Source organism: Crocuta crocuta, unplaced genomic scaffold (assembly GCF_008692635.1).
Source record: "Crocuta crocuta isolate KB4526 unplaced genomic scaffold, BGI_CrCroc_1.0 scaffold29, whole genome shotgun sequence".
Taxonomy (NCBI): domain Eukaryota; kingdom Metazoa; phylum Chordata; class Mammalia; order Carnivora; family Hyaenidae; genus Crocuta; species Crocuta crocuta.
In genome coordinates, this window is record NW_027533280.1 from 6,055,562 (window position 1) to 6,074,148 (window position 18,587).

Genomic DNA, 18,587 nt, shown 5'->3' on the forward strand with positions numbered 1-18,587 from the left:
CAGCCCGCGCGGTCGGTCCCCCGCGCCCGCCAACTCCGCGCCCGCCCCCTCCGCGCCCCTCCAGGACCTTTGCCCCGGCCTCAGCAGCCCTCGACGCGTTCGGCCGACAACCGTGCTGGCCCCAGGCACTCACCGTAAATGGGCCGGAGGCGCCTGTCGTTAGGGTCCTGCACATGGCCCCGCGTCGCCATGATGACAAGCGCAGAACCGCAGTGCGCACGCGCGGGGCAGGCCCCCGGGAAGGGGCTGTTAAAGGGCCAGCGCCGATCTCGCTCCTCTATCGCGATAGTCACGGAGCTGCGACAAAAGGCGCCGGCGGAAAAAGGGAAGACCCACCCCCCCCTCACCCCCCCGGACCCTTGTTGGTACCGCAGTGGCGTCTTCTATAGAAAACTTTTCTCCCTGGTGCTGATGGAGTCAACCTGGCTGGAAGAAGCGGCTGTTGGTATTGAAATCCCTTCCGAGTCATGTACTAAGTAGTGAGGAAGGGAAAGGAAAAGTCTTGCTCAAAGTTGGGGCTCGGCTGCCCCTGCTTGTGATTATGCTCTGTACCCGAAGGAGGAAGAGTTAGACTTGTTTTTCAGTAATTGTTGGGGAACTAGGAACTCCTCTGAGAGAGTGACCCAGGGGACAGTAGGGGGAGGGGGGCTGATCAGGGGCGCCTAGCTGGCTCAGTCCAGTAGGGCACACGACTCTTGATCTCAGGGGGCGGGGGGTAGGGGAGAATCGGGAGTTCGAGGCCCATGTTGGGCACGGAGCTAACTTTAAAAAAAAAGAGGTTTATCAACACTAACAATCTGCCTGAAGGGCGACTGGGTGGCTCAGTCGGTTAAGCGTCCGACTTCAGCTCAGGTCATGATCTCACGGTTTGTGGGTTTGAGCCCCGCGTCGGGCTCTGTGCTGACAGCTCAGAGCCTAGAGCCTGTTTCAGATTTTGTGTCTCCGTCTCTCTCTGACCCTCCCCTGCTCACGCTGTCTCTCTCGCTCTCTCAGAAATAAATAAAAACATTTAAAATGTGTGTGTGTATATATATATATATTTTTTTTTTTAATCTCCCTGAGAAGTTCAGGATCCCTTCATCCTTCGTGGGGCTCAGGCAGCTAAGAAGCATCCTAGATTAATAGTAAACCAATCCGTTTCTCAGTTGCACCTTAATAAAACTGGAGGGAAAAAGTAATTCAATTCATACAATACAAAGTTACTGAATGCCTATTATGTGCCACGCTCCGTTTTTGGCATGGAAGAGTAAATAGAGTTTTACTTGTAGTGGAAGAGACACAAATAAAATAGATAGCATATTAGGTGGTGATAAATGATTCTCAGGAAAGTAAAACGGAATGGGGAGTGGAAGGGGAAGGCAATTTTGTATGCATAATGTAGTTAGGAAAGGCCTAGCTGAAAAAGTGACGATTGTCAAAGACTTGAAGTGGGAGGGATGTCTCAGTGGCTCAGCTGGTTGAGCAACTGATTCTTTTTTTTTTTAAGTTTATTTATTTTGAGATAAAGAGAAGGAGAGGGACGGAGAGAGAGAGAAGGACTCAAGCAAGATTCCACACTGTCAGCACAGAACCCGACTCAGCCTGGAACCCATGATCCCTGAGATCATGACCCAAGCTGAAATCAAGAGTCAGACTCTTAACTGACTGAGCCACCCAGGCACTCCTTCAGCAACCAACTCATAATTTCAGGTCAGGTCATGATCCCATGGTTCATGGGTTTGAGCCCCACATCCAACTCTGCATTGACAGAGCAGAGCCTGCTTGGGATTCTCTCCCTTTTTCTCTGGTCCTCCCCCATTCTCCTTCTCCTCTCTCTCTCTCTCTTTCCCTCTCTCTCTCTCTCTCTCAAAAATAAATAAATATTTAAAAGACTTGGAGCAGGGGGCACCTGGGTGGCTCAATCAGTTAAGTGTCCAGCTTCAGCTCAGGTCATGATCTCACGGTTCAGGAGTTCAGGCCCCACGTTGGGCTCTGTGCTGACAGCTCAGAGCCTGGAGCCTGCTTCGGATATTGTGTCTCCCTCTCTCTCTCTGCCTCACCCCCACTTGCTCTCTGTCTCTTAAAAATGAATAAGCGTTTTTAAAAAAAAAAAAACTTGGAGTGGGAGAGGGAGGGAGCCAGTTAGGTGTGCCAGGCTCATTATACTCATAACCTAATGCCACTATGATTCAAACTTAGGTCTTTCTGAGTAGAGTCAGCCCCTGCACCACAACTGGGATTGACCCCTTCTACTGGTGTTCTTTCCCTCTCCCTCTCTGGGCTTTTTAGTGTCCAAGAAAATGATTCTTCAAGTGCATATCAGAATCCCATGAGGAACTTGATAAACATTTCCTGGATTCTACTCCAAGAGATTCTAATTCAATCTGAGGACCACTCTTTAAAAATTACCAATTAAAGGATCTAAATCAAAAGTCTTTACATTTTTTAATGTTTTATTTATTTCTGAGAGAGAGAAAGAGAGAGCATGAGCAGGGGAGGGGCAGAGAGAGAGGGAGACACAGAATCCGAAGCAGGCTCCAGGCTCTGAGCCGTCAGCACAGAGCCCAACGTGGGGCTCGAACACAGCGAACCATGAGATCATGACCTGAGCAGAAGTCGGACGCTTAACTGACTGAGCCACCCAGGCGTCCCCTTACATTTTTTGAGAGATTTTATTTTTAAGTAAACTACACCCAATGTGGGGCTTGAACTTAAAACCCTGAGATCAATAGTCACACAGTTTACTGACTGAACCTGCAGGTGCCCCTCAAAAGTCTTTAGAATCCATCATAACAGTAAGTTAATAATACTATTAATTTTTTTTTAGTGTTTATTTATTTTTGAGAGAGTGCCAGCCCGGGGCGGGGGCAGGGAGGGGAGGCGGTGGAGAACAGAGGATCTAAAGCCAGCTCTGCACTGACAGCAGCAAGCACCATGTGGGGCTTGAACTCACGAACCTCTAGATCATGACCTGAGCTGAAGTCAGATGCTGAACCAACTGAATCACCCAGGCACCCCATAACAATTGCTATGAAAATTTGAATATACATGCCTAGAAAAAAACCTAATGATAATAGTAACAATAATAATATAGTGTGCATTTATTGAGCACTTATGTGCCAGAGACTGTGCTAAGCTCTTTTACATGTATCTTCCCATTTCACTCTTAGAAACTTGTGGAATAGGTATCATTTTGATCTTCATTTTAAAAGAGAATTTGGGTGCGCCTGGGTGGCTCAGTTGGTTGAGCACCCGACTTTGGCTCAGGTCATCATCTCGCGGTCCATGAGTTCAAGGCCCACATCAGGCTCTGTGTTGACAGCTCAGAGCCTGGAGCCTGCTTCAGATTTTGTGTCTCCCTCTCTCTCTGCCCCTCCCTCGCTCACGCTCTGTCTCTCAAAAAATAAATAAATAAATGTTAATAATTAATTAAATGACGATTTGGGGAGAAAAAATGAAAATTTTGGAACATAGAGGTATTAGGTAGTTTGCCCAAGGTCACACAGTAAGTCTGTGGTGAAATCTGCACTCTGCACTCTGGAATTACTAATTTCCAAAGAGTTAAGCATAGAAAAGGAAAAGTAGTAACTTCACAGTTAAGAAACCTGGTAAAAACTGGGGCGCCTGGGTGGCTTAGTCGGTTAAGCGTCTGACTTTCACTTAGGTCATGATCTCACGGTTCGTGGGTTCAAGCCCCGCGTCGGGCTCTGTGCTGACTGCCAGCTCAGAGCCTGGAGCCTGTTTCAGTCTGTGACTCGCTCTCTCTCTGACCCTCCCCTGCTCACGCTGTCTCTCTCTCTCTCTCTCCTAGAAATAAATAAAACATTAAAAAAAAAAAAAGAAACCTGGTAAAAACTACCTTCCCTACAAAGGTAACATTACCAGTAATAATTCGTGTTCATATCTTACCCTCTCTATGAGATAATGAGAAAGGAACTTCACTTCTGTAGTATTTTTGCAGGAAACCCATAAACTTAGAGTAATCATGATGAAAACATTAAACAAATCTAATTTGAGTGACGTTCTACAAAATCTGACCAGTGCTCTTCAAAACTGTCAAGGTCATGAAAAATAAGGAAACAAAGAGAAACTCACAGGCCAAAGGAACCTAAGGAGACACGCCAACTAAAGTAATGGGATATCTTGGTTGAGATCCTGGGACAGAAAAAGGGCAGTAGTGGAAAAATAGTTGAAATTCAAATAAAGTCGAATAGTTTAGTTAGTAGTTTTGTACTGTTGTTGGCCTCTTGTACACTGGCAATATAAGATGTTAACATTAATGAAAACTGAGCAAAAAAACCGAGCAAGAAGTATATGTAAACTTTACCATCTTTTCTGCAAATCTAAAATTACTTCAAAATAGAAGATTTTTTTAAAGTAATCTCTATGCCCCATGTAGGGCTTGAACTCGCAACACTGAGATCAAGAGTCACATGCTCTACTGATTGAGCCAGTCAGGCAACCCACAAAATAAAAGATTTTAAATGCATAACTTTTTAATGTTTTATTTATTTTTGAGAGAGAGCGAGCGAGGGGGACAGAGGACCCAAAGCAGGCTCTGTGCTGACGTTAGTGAGCCTGATGCAGGGCTCAAACTCATTAACCATGAGATCATGACCTGAGCCAAAGTCGATCGCTCAACCGACTGAACCACCCAGGTGCCCCGTAAATGCATCACTTTTAATAATTGGGGAGAGCTATTTTTTTCAAAAGCAAATGTATAAGAAACTCTCAGCCTAGCTGTATCCTAAGACTAGCTGAGGGGCACCTGGGTGGCTCAGTTGGTTAAGCACCCGACTTGGGCTCAGGCCATGATGTCACAGTCCATGGGTTTGAGCCCCGCATCAGGCTCTGTGCTGACAGCTTGGAGCCTGGAGCCTGCTTCAGATTCTGTGTGTGTGTGTGTGCGTGTGTCTCTCTCTCTGCCCCTCCCCTGCTTGCTCTCTGTCTCTGTCTCTCAAAATAAAATAAAAACATAAAAAAAAAAAAAAAAGACTAGGTGAAAGAGAAAATTTCAGCATGGAGAAATTCTTACTGAGAATGGGAAGCTCTCCAACAAAGATATGATCTGTGATCTACGTGGAAAATCCTTCCTAATGCTTAGGAGGCTTTAAAATACTCCAGATAGGGGTGTCTTGCCGGCTCAGTCAGTAGAGTGTGTGACTCTTGATCTCTGGGTTGTAAAGTTGAACCTTATGTTGGGTATAGAGATTATTTAAAAATAAAAATCTTTTTAAAAAATATTTATTCATTTGTTTTTGAGAGAGAGAGAGAGAACAAGAAGGGAACGGACACAGAGAGGGAGAGAGAGAATCCCAAGCAGATTTCTCACTGTCATTGCAGAGCCTGATGTGAGACTCACAAACCGCGAGATCATGACCTGAGCTGAAATCAAGAGTTCAACGCTTAACCAACTGAGCTACCCAGGCACCCCCAAAATAAAAATCTTAAAAAAAAATAAATTAAATTAATTAAATACCCCAGATAGGGAGGTTGGCATTACTGGGAAGTGGTTTTCTTCTTCGTCAGTGTGGTCCCCAATTAGCCGTATCAGCAGCCCCTGGGTACTTAGAAATGCAAATTCTGAGGCGCCTGGGTGGCTCAGTCGGTTAAGCATCCGACTTCAGCTCAGGTGGTATGTGAGTTTGAGCCCCATGTCGGTCTCTGTGCTGTCAGAGCCTGGAGCCTTTGGCTCAGGCAATGATCTTGTCTGACTTTGGCTTAGGTGATGATCTTGCAGTTCGTAGCTTTGAGCCTCACATCGGGCTCTCTGCTGTCAGCACAGAGCCCACTTTGAATCCTCTGCCCCCCCTCTCTCTTCGACCACCCTGACCCTTTCTCTCTCAAAACAAACAAACAAACTTTAAAAAAAAAAAAAAGAAAGAAAGAAAAGAAAAGAAAGAAATGCAGGGGCACCTGATGGCTTAGTCAGTTAAGTGTCCAATTTCAGCTCAGGTCATGATCTTGTGGTCTGTGAGCTTGAGCCCCATGTCATTCTCTGTGCTGTCAGAGCCTGGAGCCTGCTTCAGATTGTGTCTCCCTCTCTGTTTGCCCTTCCCCTGCTCACACTCTGCCTCTGTCTCTCTTAAAAAAATAATAAACATTAAGAAAAAAAAAGAAATGTAAATTCTTAGGCACTGTCCCAGACCTACTGAATCAGAAACTCTAGGAGTGGGGCCCAGCAATCTGTATTGTTAAAAATCCTCTGGTGATTTGGATTCAGACAAAAATTGAGTTCTTTGGCTTTAGATCAGAGGTAGGCAGACTATGACCTGTAGACCAAACCTAGCTTTCTACCAGTTTTTGTACAACCTGTAAGCTAAGAATGGCTTTTACTATTTATTTATTTATTTTTAATTAGAGTGAGAGAGAGAGAGAGAGAGAGAGAATCTCAGGCATGCTCCATGCTCAGTGTGGAGCCTGACACAGGGCTCCATCCCACAGCTCTGGGATCATGACCTGAGCCGAAATCGAGTGAGACACTCAACCGACTGGGCCACCTAGATGCCTTGGTTTTTACACTTTTTAATGGCTGGGAATAATATCAAAAGAAGAATATTTCACAACATGTGAAAATTATATAAAATTCAAAAGTCAAAGTCTATAAATAAAATTTTATAGAACACAGACACACCTATTTATGTATGTATTGTCTGTAGCTGCTTTGGTGCAACAAAAGCAGAATTGAGTAGTTGCAACAGAGACCCAACAGTGACCCAACAAGGCTAAAACATTTACTATCTGGTCCTTTACAGAAAAAGTTTGTTAAACCCTGCGCTGGAATAATGAAAGAAATTTAAATACTCCCAGGATAGAATGTCAGCTAAAATAAAATGCAGTATTTTGGGAGTATTAACACTAAAATGATAATCATTGTTTGTCTGAAATTTATGTTTAACCAGATGTCCTATATTTTTATTTGCTAAATCCGGCAGCCCTAGCCCAAGGAGGAATCCATGCTCCCCAAACCATGCTAACCAGCAAGAGTGGAGGGTGAGAGCCTAGGTAAACAGACCCCAGGATTACTCTGAGGTGATTTGGCCAGGTAGGACCAGGCTGAGGTTGGGCTTGGAAAAGAGAGAGGAGGGAGGAGGGCTGGAGCTCATCTTTGGTGTAAATGAAAGAGCTGGTGAGTCACCTGCGTTTTAAGAATTTCCCAGAATGGAAAAATACAGCACCTTCAAGTAGGGGCACATATGAGGCTTCTGGCCAGGACTGTGGTTACTCAGATACATTCTCGGGTTACCTTTGTTGGCCTTGCCCCAGAAGAGCGCTGTCGGGCTCAATACCCTGTTCCCTGAACTTGGCAAGGCTAGAGCATTATGAGCCTCTCTAACCAAGGCCTCTAGATCCTTGAGTCACTGTTCTGGATGGAATATGTTTCCCTCCACCCCAAAAGCCTCTTTGGCATCCAAGTAGGATGAATTGGCCTTTCTCGTTTCCCATTCCTACCCCATGTCCTCAGCGCCTAAGGCTGAAGCAGTGACCTGGCTCTGGGCCTGTCCTTACCTGCTCCTGCCTAAGAAGCAGCCTCCACGCCCTTCAGCAGACCTAAATCATTTCACGTAACAAAGGAGATGACCCCCATGGGAGCCAAAAGCCCATCTTCCTGTACAAGTTGGAACTCAGAATTTTCGGAGGTGATACTACAGTATGAGGAAATGCTTGGCATACAGCAGGTGCTCATTCAAGGGTAGTTTCCATTTTCTTAACTTAGGAAAAGCAGGTGCGCCCTTCATTCTTGTCCTGTTCGGTGGCAGATTCGCTCTGGTGAGAAATTCTTGCTCAAGGGCTTGAAGCACATAGGTGCATTGTGCCTGAAAGCTGGGAGACATGGGATGGGGCACTGGTTGTACTGATTGTGGGTGTTTCCACCCAATGACTTTTCTAGTTTTTCTTTTTCTTTTCCATCTTGATGGATATGTTACTTTTCTTGTTTGTTTGTTTGTCTATTTTTTGGTGATCTCTGCACCCACCATGGCAGCTTGATCTCATGACCGAGAGATTAAGAGCCATATGCTGTTCCAACTAAGCCAGCCAGGTGCCCCTTGATGGATATGTTTCAATGCCTCATCCTAACCTTCACGGAATAAAAGTGATATTTTTCACAGTTGATTCCCTACACTTTGACAGTAGAATAAACAGCAATCCTGGCTCAGAAATCAAACAGGTTTGGGTCCAAACACATAACTTAGCATAAAGGAGGCCAAAAGTACAAAGTGGGCACAGAATTAAAGGTAGAGTTCAAGGCAAACACAAAACCGGGAGATAAGAGTTGAGAGAACCAGAGTTATAGTCTTGGTTCGGCCAGTAATTTGCAGTATAACTCTGGGCCTCACTCAGTTTCCTCATCAGAAAAAGAAAGGAGGGACGCCTGGGTGACTCAGTCGTTTGGGCGTCTGACTTTGGCTCAAGTCATGATCTCACAGTCCGTGAGTTCAAGTCCTGCTTTGGGCTCTGTGCTGACAGCTCAGAGCCTGGAGCCTGCTTCATATTCTGTCTGCCTCTCTCTCTGCCACTCCCCAGCTCACACTCTGTCTCTCTCTCTCTCAAAAATAAAAAATAAAAACATGAAATAAAAGAAAAAGAAAGGGTATGTCTGAAGTCTCCTACCTCTTTAATCCATCCCAGCACTTCCAATTCTGTCCACCAGGTGGCACATGAATGCCAAATTGCCCAGGCCATTTTCCAAATTCAGAGAAGACAGATTTTGGGGGTTTTTTACGTATATATATATTTTTAGGATGGATCTCGTCTTAATTTTTTTCAAGGTAAGCTCTATACCCACTGTGAAGCTTGAACTCACAACCCTGAGATGCAGAGTCACATGCTCTACCAACTGAGCCAGCCAGGTGCCCCTCATTTTAATTACTTTTTAATAAAACAGCAAATATGAATATATGAATGTGAACTTTTTGTAACCTATCGCTATCATTTTTATACCAACTTCATTGAAGTATGACATACCATAAAATTCACCTGTGCACAATTCAATGATTTTGTGCATTCCAATAATCAAATTTTAGAACATTTCCATCACCCAAATAATTGCCTTCTATAAGCAATATTTTTTAATTAAAAAATGTTAAAATGTTTCAAGATCTATAAAACAGAGTACCCATGTATACATACTACACAGCTCTTATAAACATTAACGTTTTGCAAGCATAGAGATTTGATACTGCACATACAATTCTTTATCTCTTCCCTTCCCTACTTCTCCAGAGATAACTACTATTATACTATTGGCAGGTATTTTTCCTTCCATGTTTTAATATTATTTTGCAAATGCATATACCTATAAACAATATATGATAGTTTTGCTTTCTTTAAAAATTCCATAAATGTTACCATACTATTCATATGCTTCCGTAAATTCTTTTCACCTCACGTTTGAATAAATATTCTCTAATTGTACCTCACAAAGTTGTACCAGTTTATATTCTCACAACCAGTGTGTAGAAATGCCAGTTTTCCTTGCTACACAGTGTGCTCTCTAACTTTTGCATCTTTGACAATTTCACAGTGAAAAGTGATATCTCAATGTAATTCTAATTCATGATCCTCAAGTTATGAATGATATTTAGCATACTTTCATATGTTTAAGACCAATTTGTAATGCATTTTCTTTTATCAATTTGGTCATGTCCTGTGGCCATTTTTTTCTGATAGTTAGTCTTTTGTTATTACTTTATAGTCACCCTTTATATGTTAAGGGAATTAACCTTATGCCATAAATGGGTGTTTCAAATATTTTTTGCTGTGTATTGTTTGCCTTTTCATTTGGGGGATATGGGTTGTTTTGTAATGAAGAAATATTTAATTAATTTATTTTTTTGCAGCATTTCCCCACTCCAGTAGTATTTTAAAATTACTTTATGAGGGGCGCCTGGGTGGCTCAGTCGGTTAAGCGACCGACTTTCGCTTAGGTCATGATCTTGCAGTNTAAAATAAAATAAAATTACTTTATGAGGGTTTTTTGGTATTTTTATAGTTTCGTCTTTAACATTTAAATCTTTGGTCTGTTTGGAATTTATTTCAGTATGAATAATGAGGTAGGGTTCCAATTTTATTTTATCTTTTCCAGTTGCTCCAAACCTCATTTATTGAATAATCCATCTTTTTCACAAAGAACACAATGCCATCTTTATCATGTATTAAATTTCCATATGCACTTCTGTCTAGTCATGGAACAGTTTACAGGCTCCCTTCCAGAGCAGGTCAAAGCTGGGGGCCCCAAATAAGGAATTTGCCAAGCTAGCTGGATTCTGTGTTCTAAATCTAGACTTTCTCTATTCAGCCTCTGAGTTGCTGAACTCTGGGGAGAGCCTTGTTAGCTGCATTTGGCTGCTTGGATGCCAAGAAGTTGGCCCTCGATTTAAAATGAAGGAGCCTCTGAAAAATAAATAAATAAATAAATAAATAAATAAATAAATAAATNTGAGCCACCCAGGTGCCCCTAATTCTAAAATTTGTATGCAAATGCAAATAACCTAAAATAGCCAAGATAATCTTGAAAAAGAGGAACATAGGAGGATTTACATTACCAGATTTCAAGACTTCTGTTAAAGCTATAATCAGTTTTTTAGTAATTTTTATTTATTTTTGAGAGACAGAGAGAGACAGCGCAAACAGGGGAGGGGCAGATAGAGGAGACACAGAATCCAAAGACAGCCTCCAGGCTCTGAGCTAGCTGTTAGCAAAGAGCCCGACGTGACACTCGAACTCCTGAACCGTGAGATCATGACCTGAGCTGAAGTTGGACACTTAGCTCACTGAGCCACTCAGGCACCCCAAAGCTATAATCATTAAGATAGTGTGATACTGGCTTAAGATAGACAAGTAGATTAGCAGAACAAAGTGTCCAGAAATAGATTCCTACACGGATGATCAAAGGACTTATGACAAAGTACCAAGTGCAATTTAATAGAAAAAAGAATCTTCCTCTCAGTAAACGGAGCAATAGACTATCAACAAAACAAAACACAAACAATTTACCCCTACCTCACACCATTCACAAATATTAATTCAAGATGGGTCATAGACTTAAATGTGAAGAATAAAACAATAAGGCTTCTGGAAGAAAACATAGAAAAATACCTTTGTGGTGAGATAAGCAGGGATTTCTTAAAAGGGCATAAAAAGCATTAGTCACAATAGATAATTATTGCCTTTATTCAACATTTACTGTGTGCCCCACCCTACGCTAGGTGCCAGCTATGCCCATGAAAAAAATGTTAGCCCAGTCTTCCAGAAACTGCTTCAGTATAATGGGACAAACAGGTACCTGCTTGAACAACAATACTGAAGCTTTCTAGGCGTTGTGGGGTAATCACAGGAAGCAATAGGGGCCAGAGGAAAGCCAACTTACACTTCACAATATGTGAAACTAAACCTAAGCCTTGAAGGATGAGGGAAATCAGACGGGTTGTAACAAAAAGAAACAAGGGCGGGGGCCAAGGATGGCTAGGTAAAACTGCAAGATACTCCTGTCATTTGATGACAAGTTTGTCAGGAGCAGGTGGATGGGACTGGATATAGTTAGTTTCAAGAATATGTCTGTGATAATTTTCCTTTAATTGATCACTGAAGCCAGAGGTTTCTCTAACTTCGTTGAGCACAAGAATCACCCACAAACTTCTAAAATGAATATTCTGGGACCCCGCCACAGAAATTTGTATCTAATAAGTGGGGAGTGGACCGGGGCACCTGCAGTTTTACATTTTCCCTGCCCCAAAGGATGCTAACCCTGCCAGTCTTCAAACAACCATCTGAAAAGTACGATTTAAGCATTAATGTTTTTCTCTCTAGGGAATGGAAAGTACTTTCCTAGGCAGCATCAGGGTGAGAGAACTGAGAAGTTTTCTGGAAAAGCAGACCACAACCCAAATGATCCTGAGACGTCTCCTTTCAACACTGGAAAGGCTCTGTGCAAGCATCTAAGGGATAAGGAAGCCATCAGGCAAGGGAGCAGCAGCTCCTGGGAATTCTGCCTAGTAACCAGGCACTCTAAAAAATTTCCCAGCATGCTCTGAGAACTCAGGTCCGAGCTCCATTCTCCTTATGAATATGTATGAGTACCCAGTTGTCAGCTGAGTTTCCTAGCCGTGCCCCTCCCCCCCCACTTCAGAATTGACAAAATAATGTAAACATTTTGGGGCCTGGCACCTTGATTAGGAAATTGGTTGTTAGTGATTTCACAAGTATTTCTCTAGCAGTAAATAAATATACTTGTGACCATGTGCAAAACAGCAAACAAAACGGATGCTTAAAGCCCTCCCTGAAAGCCCTACCTCCAACAACAGGGTAAATATGTGTGGTGAGTGCCCTTCCTGTGGCAGATACTGTGGGTTGCCTCCCTAAGAGCTACATTCCTCCCTCCCCTTTACTTGCAAGCAGAGACCCTATTTCCTCTTTCCAGCTAATCAATTGTCTAAACCCCTCTTGGTAATCATCAAATGACAGGCTAATGACATCCCCTGGGGTCACTGAGAAATATAAGAAGATAGAATCCCAAGACTTGTAGGTAGAAAAAAAATGAAACAAACCGTAAATAATTGAAAATCAACTCACAAAAACTAGAAATATTAATAGGCACATAGGTGGCTTGAACTTTTTTTTATGTTTATTTATTTTGAGAGAATGTGTGTGCTGAAGCAGGGGAGGGGCAGAAAGAAAAAGAGAGAGAATCCCAAAAAGGCTCCAGGCTGTCAGCCCAGGCACAGAGCTCAAAGTGTGAGATCAAGACCTGAGGCAAAATTGAGAGTTGGATGCTTAACTGACTGAGCCACCCAGGTGCCTCAGGTGACTGGAACTTTTTTTTTTAAGGTTTATATTTACTTTTGAGAGAGACAGAGACAGAGCATGAACAGGGAAGGGCAGAAAGAGAGAGCCACACAGAATCTGAAGCAGGCTCCAGGCTCTGAGCTGTCAGCACAGAACCCGATGCAGGATTTGAACTCAGGAGCTGTGAGATCATGACCTGAGCCCAAGTCAGAAGCTTAACTGACTGAGCCCCCCACGCACTCCTGGCTGGAACTTTTAGTAACCAAAAGCTAGGCTGGCCTAGCTGGCTCAGTCAGTAGAGCATGTGACTCTTGATCTTGGGGTTGTGAGTTTGAGCTCCACGTTGGGTATAGAGATTACTTTAAAAAAAAAGAAAGAAAGAAAGAAAGAAAGGGGGGGTGCCTGAGTGGCTCAGTTAATTGAGTGTCTGGTTCTTGATTTCTGCTCAGATCATGATCTCACTCTTCATGGACTCAAGCACTTTGTTGGCTCTGGACTCATAACATAGAGCCTACCTGAGATTCTTTCTCTCCCTCTCTCTCCGCCCCTCCCCCATCTCTCTCAAAATAAACTTAAAAAAAATAATAATAAAATAAAATCTTGGGGCACCTGGGTGGTTGAGTGCCCGATTCTTGATTTCATTAGGCTCTGTGCTGCTTCTGCAGAGCCTACTTGGGATTCCCTCTCTCACTCTCTGCCCCTCTGTTGTTCTCTCTCAAAATAAAGTTTAAAAAAATTAAAATAAATAAATAAAATCTTTAATGAGAAAAAACTAAATAAATGCATATTACACAACTCAGCCTAGCAATTCCATTCTTGGCTGTACACCTAATAGAAATAAATGGTGAGGCACTGGCTCAGTCGGTAGAGCATGCAACTCTTAATCTCAGAGTTGTGAGTTCAAGCCCCGTATCAGGAATGGAGCTTAGTTAAAATTGAAAAAAGAAATGAGTGTCATGTTTTTTAATGTTTATTTATTTTTGAGAGAGAGAGAGGAAGCGAGACCCTGAGGAGGAAGGGTAGACAGAGAGGGGGACAGAGGATCCCAAGCAAGCTCTGTGGTGACAGAGAGCCTGGAGACTCCTTTGATTTCTCTGTATCCCTCTCTTTCTGCCCCTCCTCTGCTCATGTTCTTTCTCTCTCTCAAAAATAAACATTTTTTTAAAAAATTAGAATGAGTTAATAAATTGTAATATATACTATAAATAATATACTATATACTGTCACATACTATAATTAATAATTAATAAATTGTGGAATGCTATGCAGCAATGAAAATGAACACTCTAAGGCTACATGTAAGAACATGGATGAATATAACAATCAAAACATTGTGTGAAAGAAGTCAGACAGAAAAGTGTATATACCGGGTCATTCTATTTACATGATGTTCAGAAATAGGCAAAAACTATTCATAAATAGTAGAAGTCAGAAGACTGGTTACCCAGTGGATGTGGACAGATAAGGATGCAGTGTAAAGAAACTTTCTGGTGCTAGAAATCTTCTATTTCTTGATCTGGGTGGTAGTAGCTAGGGCATACACATATGTAAAAATTCACTGTGCAAACACCACTCCCAGGTGGAATTTCTCCTAGCAAAATGAAGATATATGTCCACACAAAAACTTGTATACAAATATTCACAGCAGCATTACGAATAAAGGACAAAAAATGGAAACAACCCTTTATTAGTTTCCTAGAGCTACCGTAACAAAGTACTACAGACTGGTCAGCTTAAACGACAGAAATTGATGTTCTCACAGTTTTGGAGGCAGAAATCTGAGATCAAGGTGTCGGCCAAATTGGTATCCTCTGAGGCCTTTCTCGTTGTCTTTCAGATGGCTGTCTTCTCCCTGTATTTTGATATAATCTACTTTCAGTGTTCCTGTGTCCTAATTTCCTCTTGTCCTAAACACACCAGTCACATTGGATGACCCTACTGTCATCATTTTACTCAATTATTCTTTACTCTGTAAAGACCCGATCTCCAAATACAGTAACATTCTGAGGTACTAGGGGATTAGGACTTCAGCACAGGAACTTTTGAAGGACACAGTTCAACCCCTAACAAACTCAAATGTCCATCGACGGAAAAATAAAATCTAGTCATATCCAGTACAATGGACTATCATTCCACAGTAAAAAGAGATGAAGGACTGACCCAGACTACAACGTGGGTGAACCTTGAAAACATCATGCTAAGTGAAAGAAGCCAGACACAAAAATGTACATATTATGTAATTCCATTCATGTGAAATGTCTGGGATAGGCAAATCTGGGGAGACACAGAAGAGATTGGTGGTCTCCAGGTCAGGAGCCGAGATAAGGGAGAAATAGGGAGTGACGATTCACAATTTCCAAGGGTTGTTTTGGGATAGCAAAAATGTTCTAGAATTAATGGGCATCTGGCTGGCTCAGTCAGCAGAGCATGAGACTCTTGATCAGCATGAGACTTACAGCATGAGACTTACAGTTTTGTAAGTTTGAGCCTCCCAGTGGGTGTAGAGATTACTTAAAAATAAAATCTTATGAGGGTACCTGCCTAGCTCAGTTGGTAGACTCTTGATCTCAGGGTTGTGAGCTTAAGCCCCATGTTGGGCATGGCGCCTACTTCAAAATGAAATAAAATCTTAAAAAATGTATATTCTGGGGTGCCTGGGTGGCTCAGTCAGTTGATTGTCCAACTCTTGATTTGAGTTCAAGTCATGATCTCTTGATTCATGAGTTTGAGCCTCACATGAGGCTCTGTGCTGATAGTGCAGAGCCTGCTTGACATTCTCTCTCTCTTTCTCTGTCCCCCCTTTCAAAATTAAACATTTTTTTTAAATTTCTAGAATTAGATTTTGGTGATGATCGCACAACTTTGTGAATATGCTAAAAAGCACAAAATACTTTAAATGGGTCAATTGTACGATGCATGAATTAGATGTCAATAAAGCTGTAATAAATCATTCTTTGCACGATACACTTAAGATTTATGCACTTTATTGTGTGTGATTATAACGTAATACACATTAGAACAAGACAATAGTAGTCCCTTCCTCCAGAGGTATTTGAGAAGATGGGTAGAGAGGGAGAAGGTGTTGGGGATGGGGGTGTGCTGAGATGCTAGGGAGCCAGGGACTCCTTCCCTGCCAAGTTGCCCCTAGCTGCATCCATAACAGTGACAGGAAGATCCAGCAAGGAGGGGGTGGGGCCAGTGACCTAAAAAGCAGATAGATGGAGTTGGAGGATGGCTGAACGAGGTGCAAAGGCCGAGATGTTCTGAGAGAGAGAAATGGAATTCAACTGAACGAAAACGTATTTTGTTTTGGCCCAAACTAACTTTTAATGTTTATCATGAAGCAGCTCACAAAGAAAACCATCAAAAACACCTTGATGTAATTCTGCGAGTATGAATTAATTGCCTTCTATGTGTCAGAGTCTGTGCTGGGCACCAGGCCAGGAATATGTGACTCCAGGCACTGCTGAGAAACAAACGTGAGGAAGGAAAGAGGTTGACTGCTGGAGACACAAGGAAAAGCTGCATTCGGTTAGGGAAAATCCCTAGACTGGGCAGGGGCTGTGGCTGAGGGAGTAGAGGACTATGGGAAATTAAGGGGGCCGGGGACAGGGACTGTGGGGAAATGCTGGGGACTGGGGACAGGGTCCCTACTGGCATCTCAGACTAGGTAAGTGACAGCTTTGACCAGATGAGAGGGATTCCCTGCCCCCATCTTGGCTGGGACCTGAGTTTGGCTGAGCAGGGAAGGATAAGGCAACACCTATCCCCAGGGCTTTATTAAAATTCCACTACAGCTGGAAAAAGGCGCTTAAGGGAAACTGCATCTAATCCTCTTTTCCCAATTGTCTCCTAGTAAAACAGGAGCCAGGTCTTCCTCAGATCTCTTTTAAATCCTTTCTGCTGCCGCTGTAATCACCACAGCCCTGCCTGCCTCTTTGGGTCAGAAATTGAAAATAAACTATTTGTAAAGAAAGAAAGAAAAGAAAGAAAGAAATAAAATGTTGGTAACCTTTCTTTTTTCCTGCTGCTGGATATAGGCCAGTAAAAATAAGACACCCCCAGGGAGTTAAGGCAAGTTTCAGCTTGTCAATCTTACTTTATCTTGCCATGGATGATGTTGTCTCCCACTGCAAAGCCTAAATTCAGAAGAACTTCTGGAAGGGAAGAAAGTTGTTCCCAGGAGACAGGACCACTACTCTTCTGTTTATTTATTGAAAATGTATTTATACCAGGTTGGCAAGTACGTAATGCTCACACAGTGCCGGTGGGAATCTTACATGGTATAATCGCTTTAGAAAACGGTTTGGAAGTTTCTCGTAAAATTAAAACGTAGACTTACCATGTGATCCGGCAGTTCCACTCCTAAATATTTATCCAAGAGAAATAAAAACATGCCCTCCCAACAGACTCGTACAGAATGTTCATAGCAGCTTATCCATATTAGCCAAAAACTAGAATCAACTCTACTGTCCTTCAACACAAATTATGGTATATCCATGTGATAGAATGCTACTAGGCTATAAAAGGAAATGAGTTACTGATGTGATCAACAGTGTGCATGAATCTCAAAAACATGCTGAGTGAAAGAAACCTAGGGGCACCTGGGTGGCTCAGTTGAATAAGCGTCTGCCTTTTGTGGATTTCTGCTCAGGACATGATCTTACAGTTTGAGACTGACTCCCACATGGGGCGCCATGCTGACAGCATGGAGCCTGCTTCGAATTCTCTCTCTCTCCCCTCTTTCTGCCCCTCTCTCCCTTAGGCGTTCTCTCTCTCTCAAAATAAAAAAACTTACAAAAAAAAAAAGAAGAAGAAGAAGAAAGGAACATTTGGGTAGTTTGGTCGCTTAAGTGTCCGACTTACACTCAGGTTATGACCTCACAGTTTGTGAGTTCGAGCCATGTGTCGGGCTCTGTGCTGACAGCTCGGAAGCTGGAACTTGCTTCAGATTCTGTGTCTCCCTCTCTCTCTGCCCTTCCCCTGCTCACACTGTCTTTCTCTCTCTCTCAAAAATAAATAAACATTAAAAAAAAGAAAAACATGCCATATGCCATAGATCATTGAACCAATAAGCCATACAAAGCAGTCATTAAGTCTAAAAATCTGGCTTTTCTTTCTCCCATCAATACATCGTGTGCAAACCAGGAGTACAGAAAGAGATATGGATTCTCCCCTGACCCCTTACAAAAATAAACTATTTGCAACATTATTTAATGGAAAGAGGTCAAAGTCCTTGTAAGCCCAACCTTTTAGAGTCCATCACTGGGAATGGATTATTCCTCCAGGTTATTTCTAAGCCTATTCTAACATATTAGTAGATAGTTTAATTTACTAATATTGTTAATATTGTATTTACAAACACAGAATCCTACTAATTTGGTTTTCAACTTCCTTTTCATGAAAGAATATATTTTGCATATCTTTCCATACTTGATTCTTTTTGCTTCTTGTATGGTTCCATTGAAATAATTTATTTAACTGGTCTCCTTTTAAGGGAACTTTTGTAACTATTTTTCATTCCTGAAAACATTAATAGACATCCCTATAATTATATAGCATGAGTATTTCTATATATAAGTTGGTTTCCTAGAAGTTTCTTGGTTAAGTTTCTTGATCAAAAGGCATAATAATTTGTTTAAGTTTATGTATTTATTTTGAGGGAGAGAGAGCACGCAAGTGGGGGAGGGGCAGAGAGAGAGGGAGAGAATTCCAAGCAGGCTCCATACCACCAGTGCAGAGTTCGATGTGGGGCTTGAACTCATGAACCTCGAGATCATGCTCTGAGCTGGAGCCAGACATTTAACCAACTGTGCCTTCCA

At 42.3% G+C, this 18,587-nt stretch overlaps 1 protein-coding gene across 1 annotated transcript in view; it reads right to left on the reverse strand.

The window, feature by feature from the left end:
- The window catches only part of NAA25 (N-alpha-acetyltransferase 25, NatB auxiliary subunit), a 70,705-nt gene extending 70,514 nt beyond the window's left edge, over positions 1 to 191 (reverse strand). Inside the window, exon 1 of the mRNA XM_077747988.1 lies at positions 134 to 191. Coding sequence (XP_077604114.1) covers positions 134 to 191 — 58 coding nt within the window. The remainder of the gene's footprint in view (positions 1 to 133) is intronic.
- Positions 192 to 18,587: the final 18,396 nt, after the last annotated feature.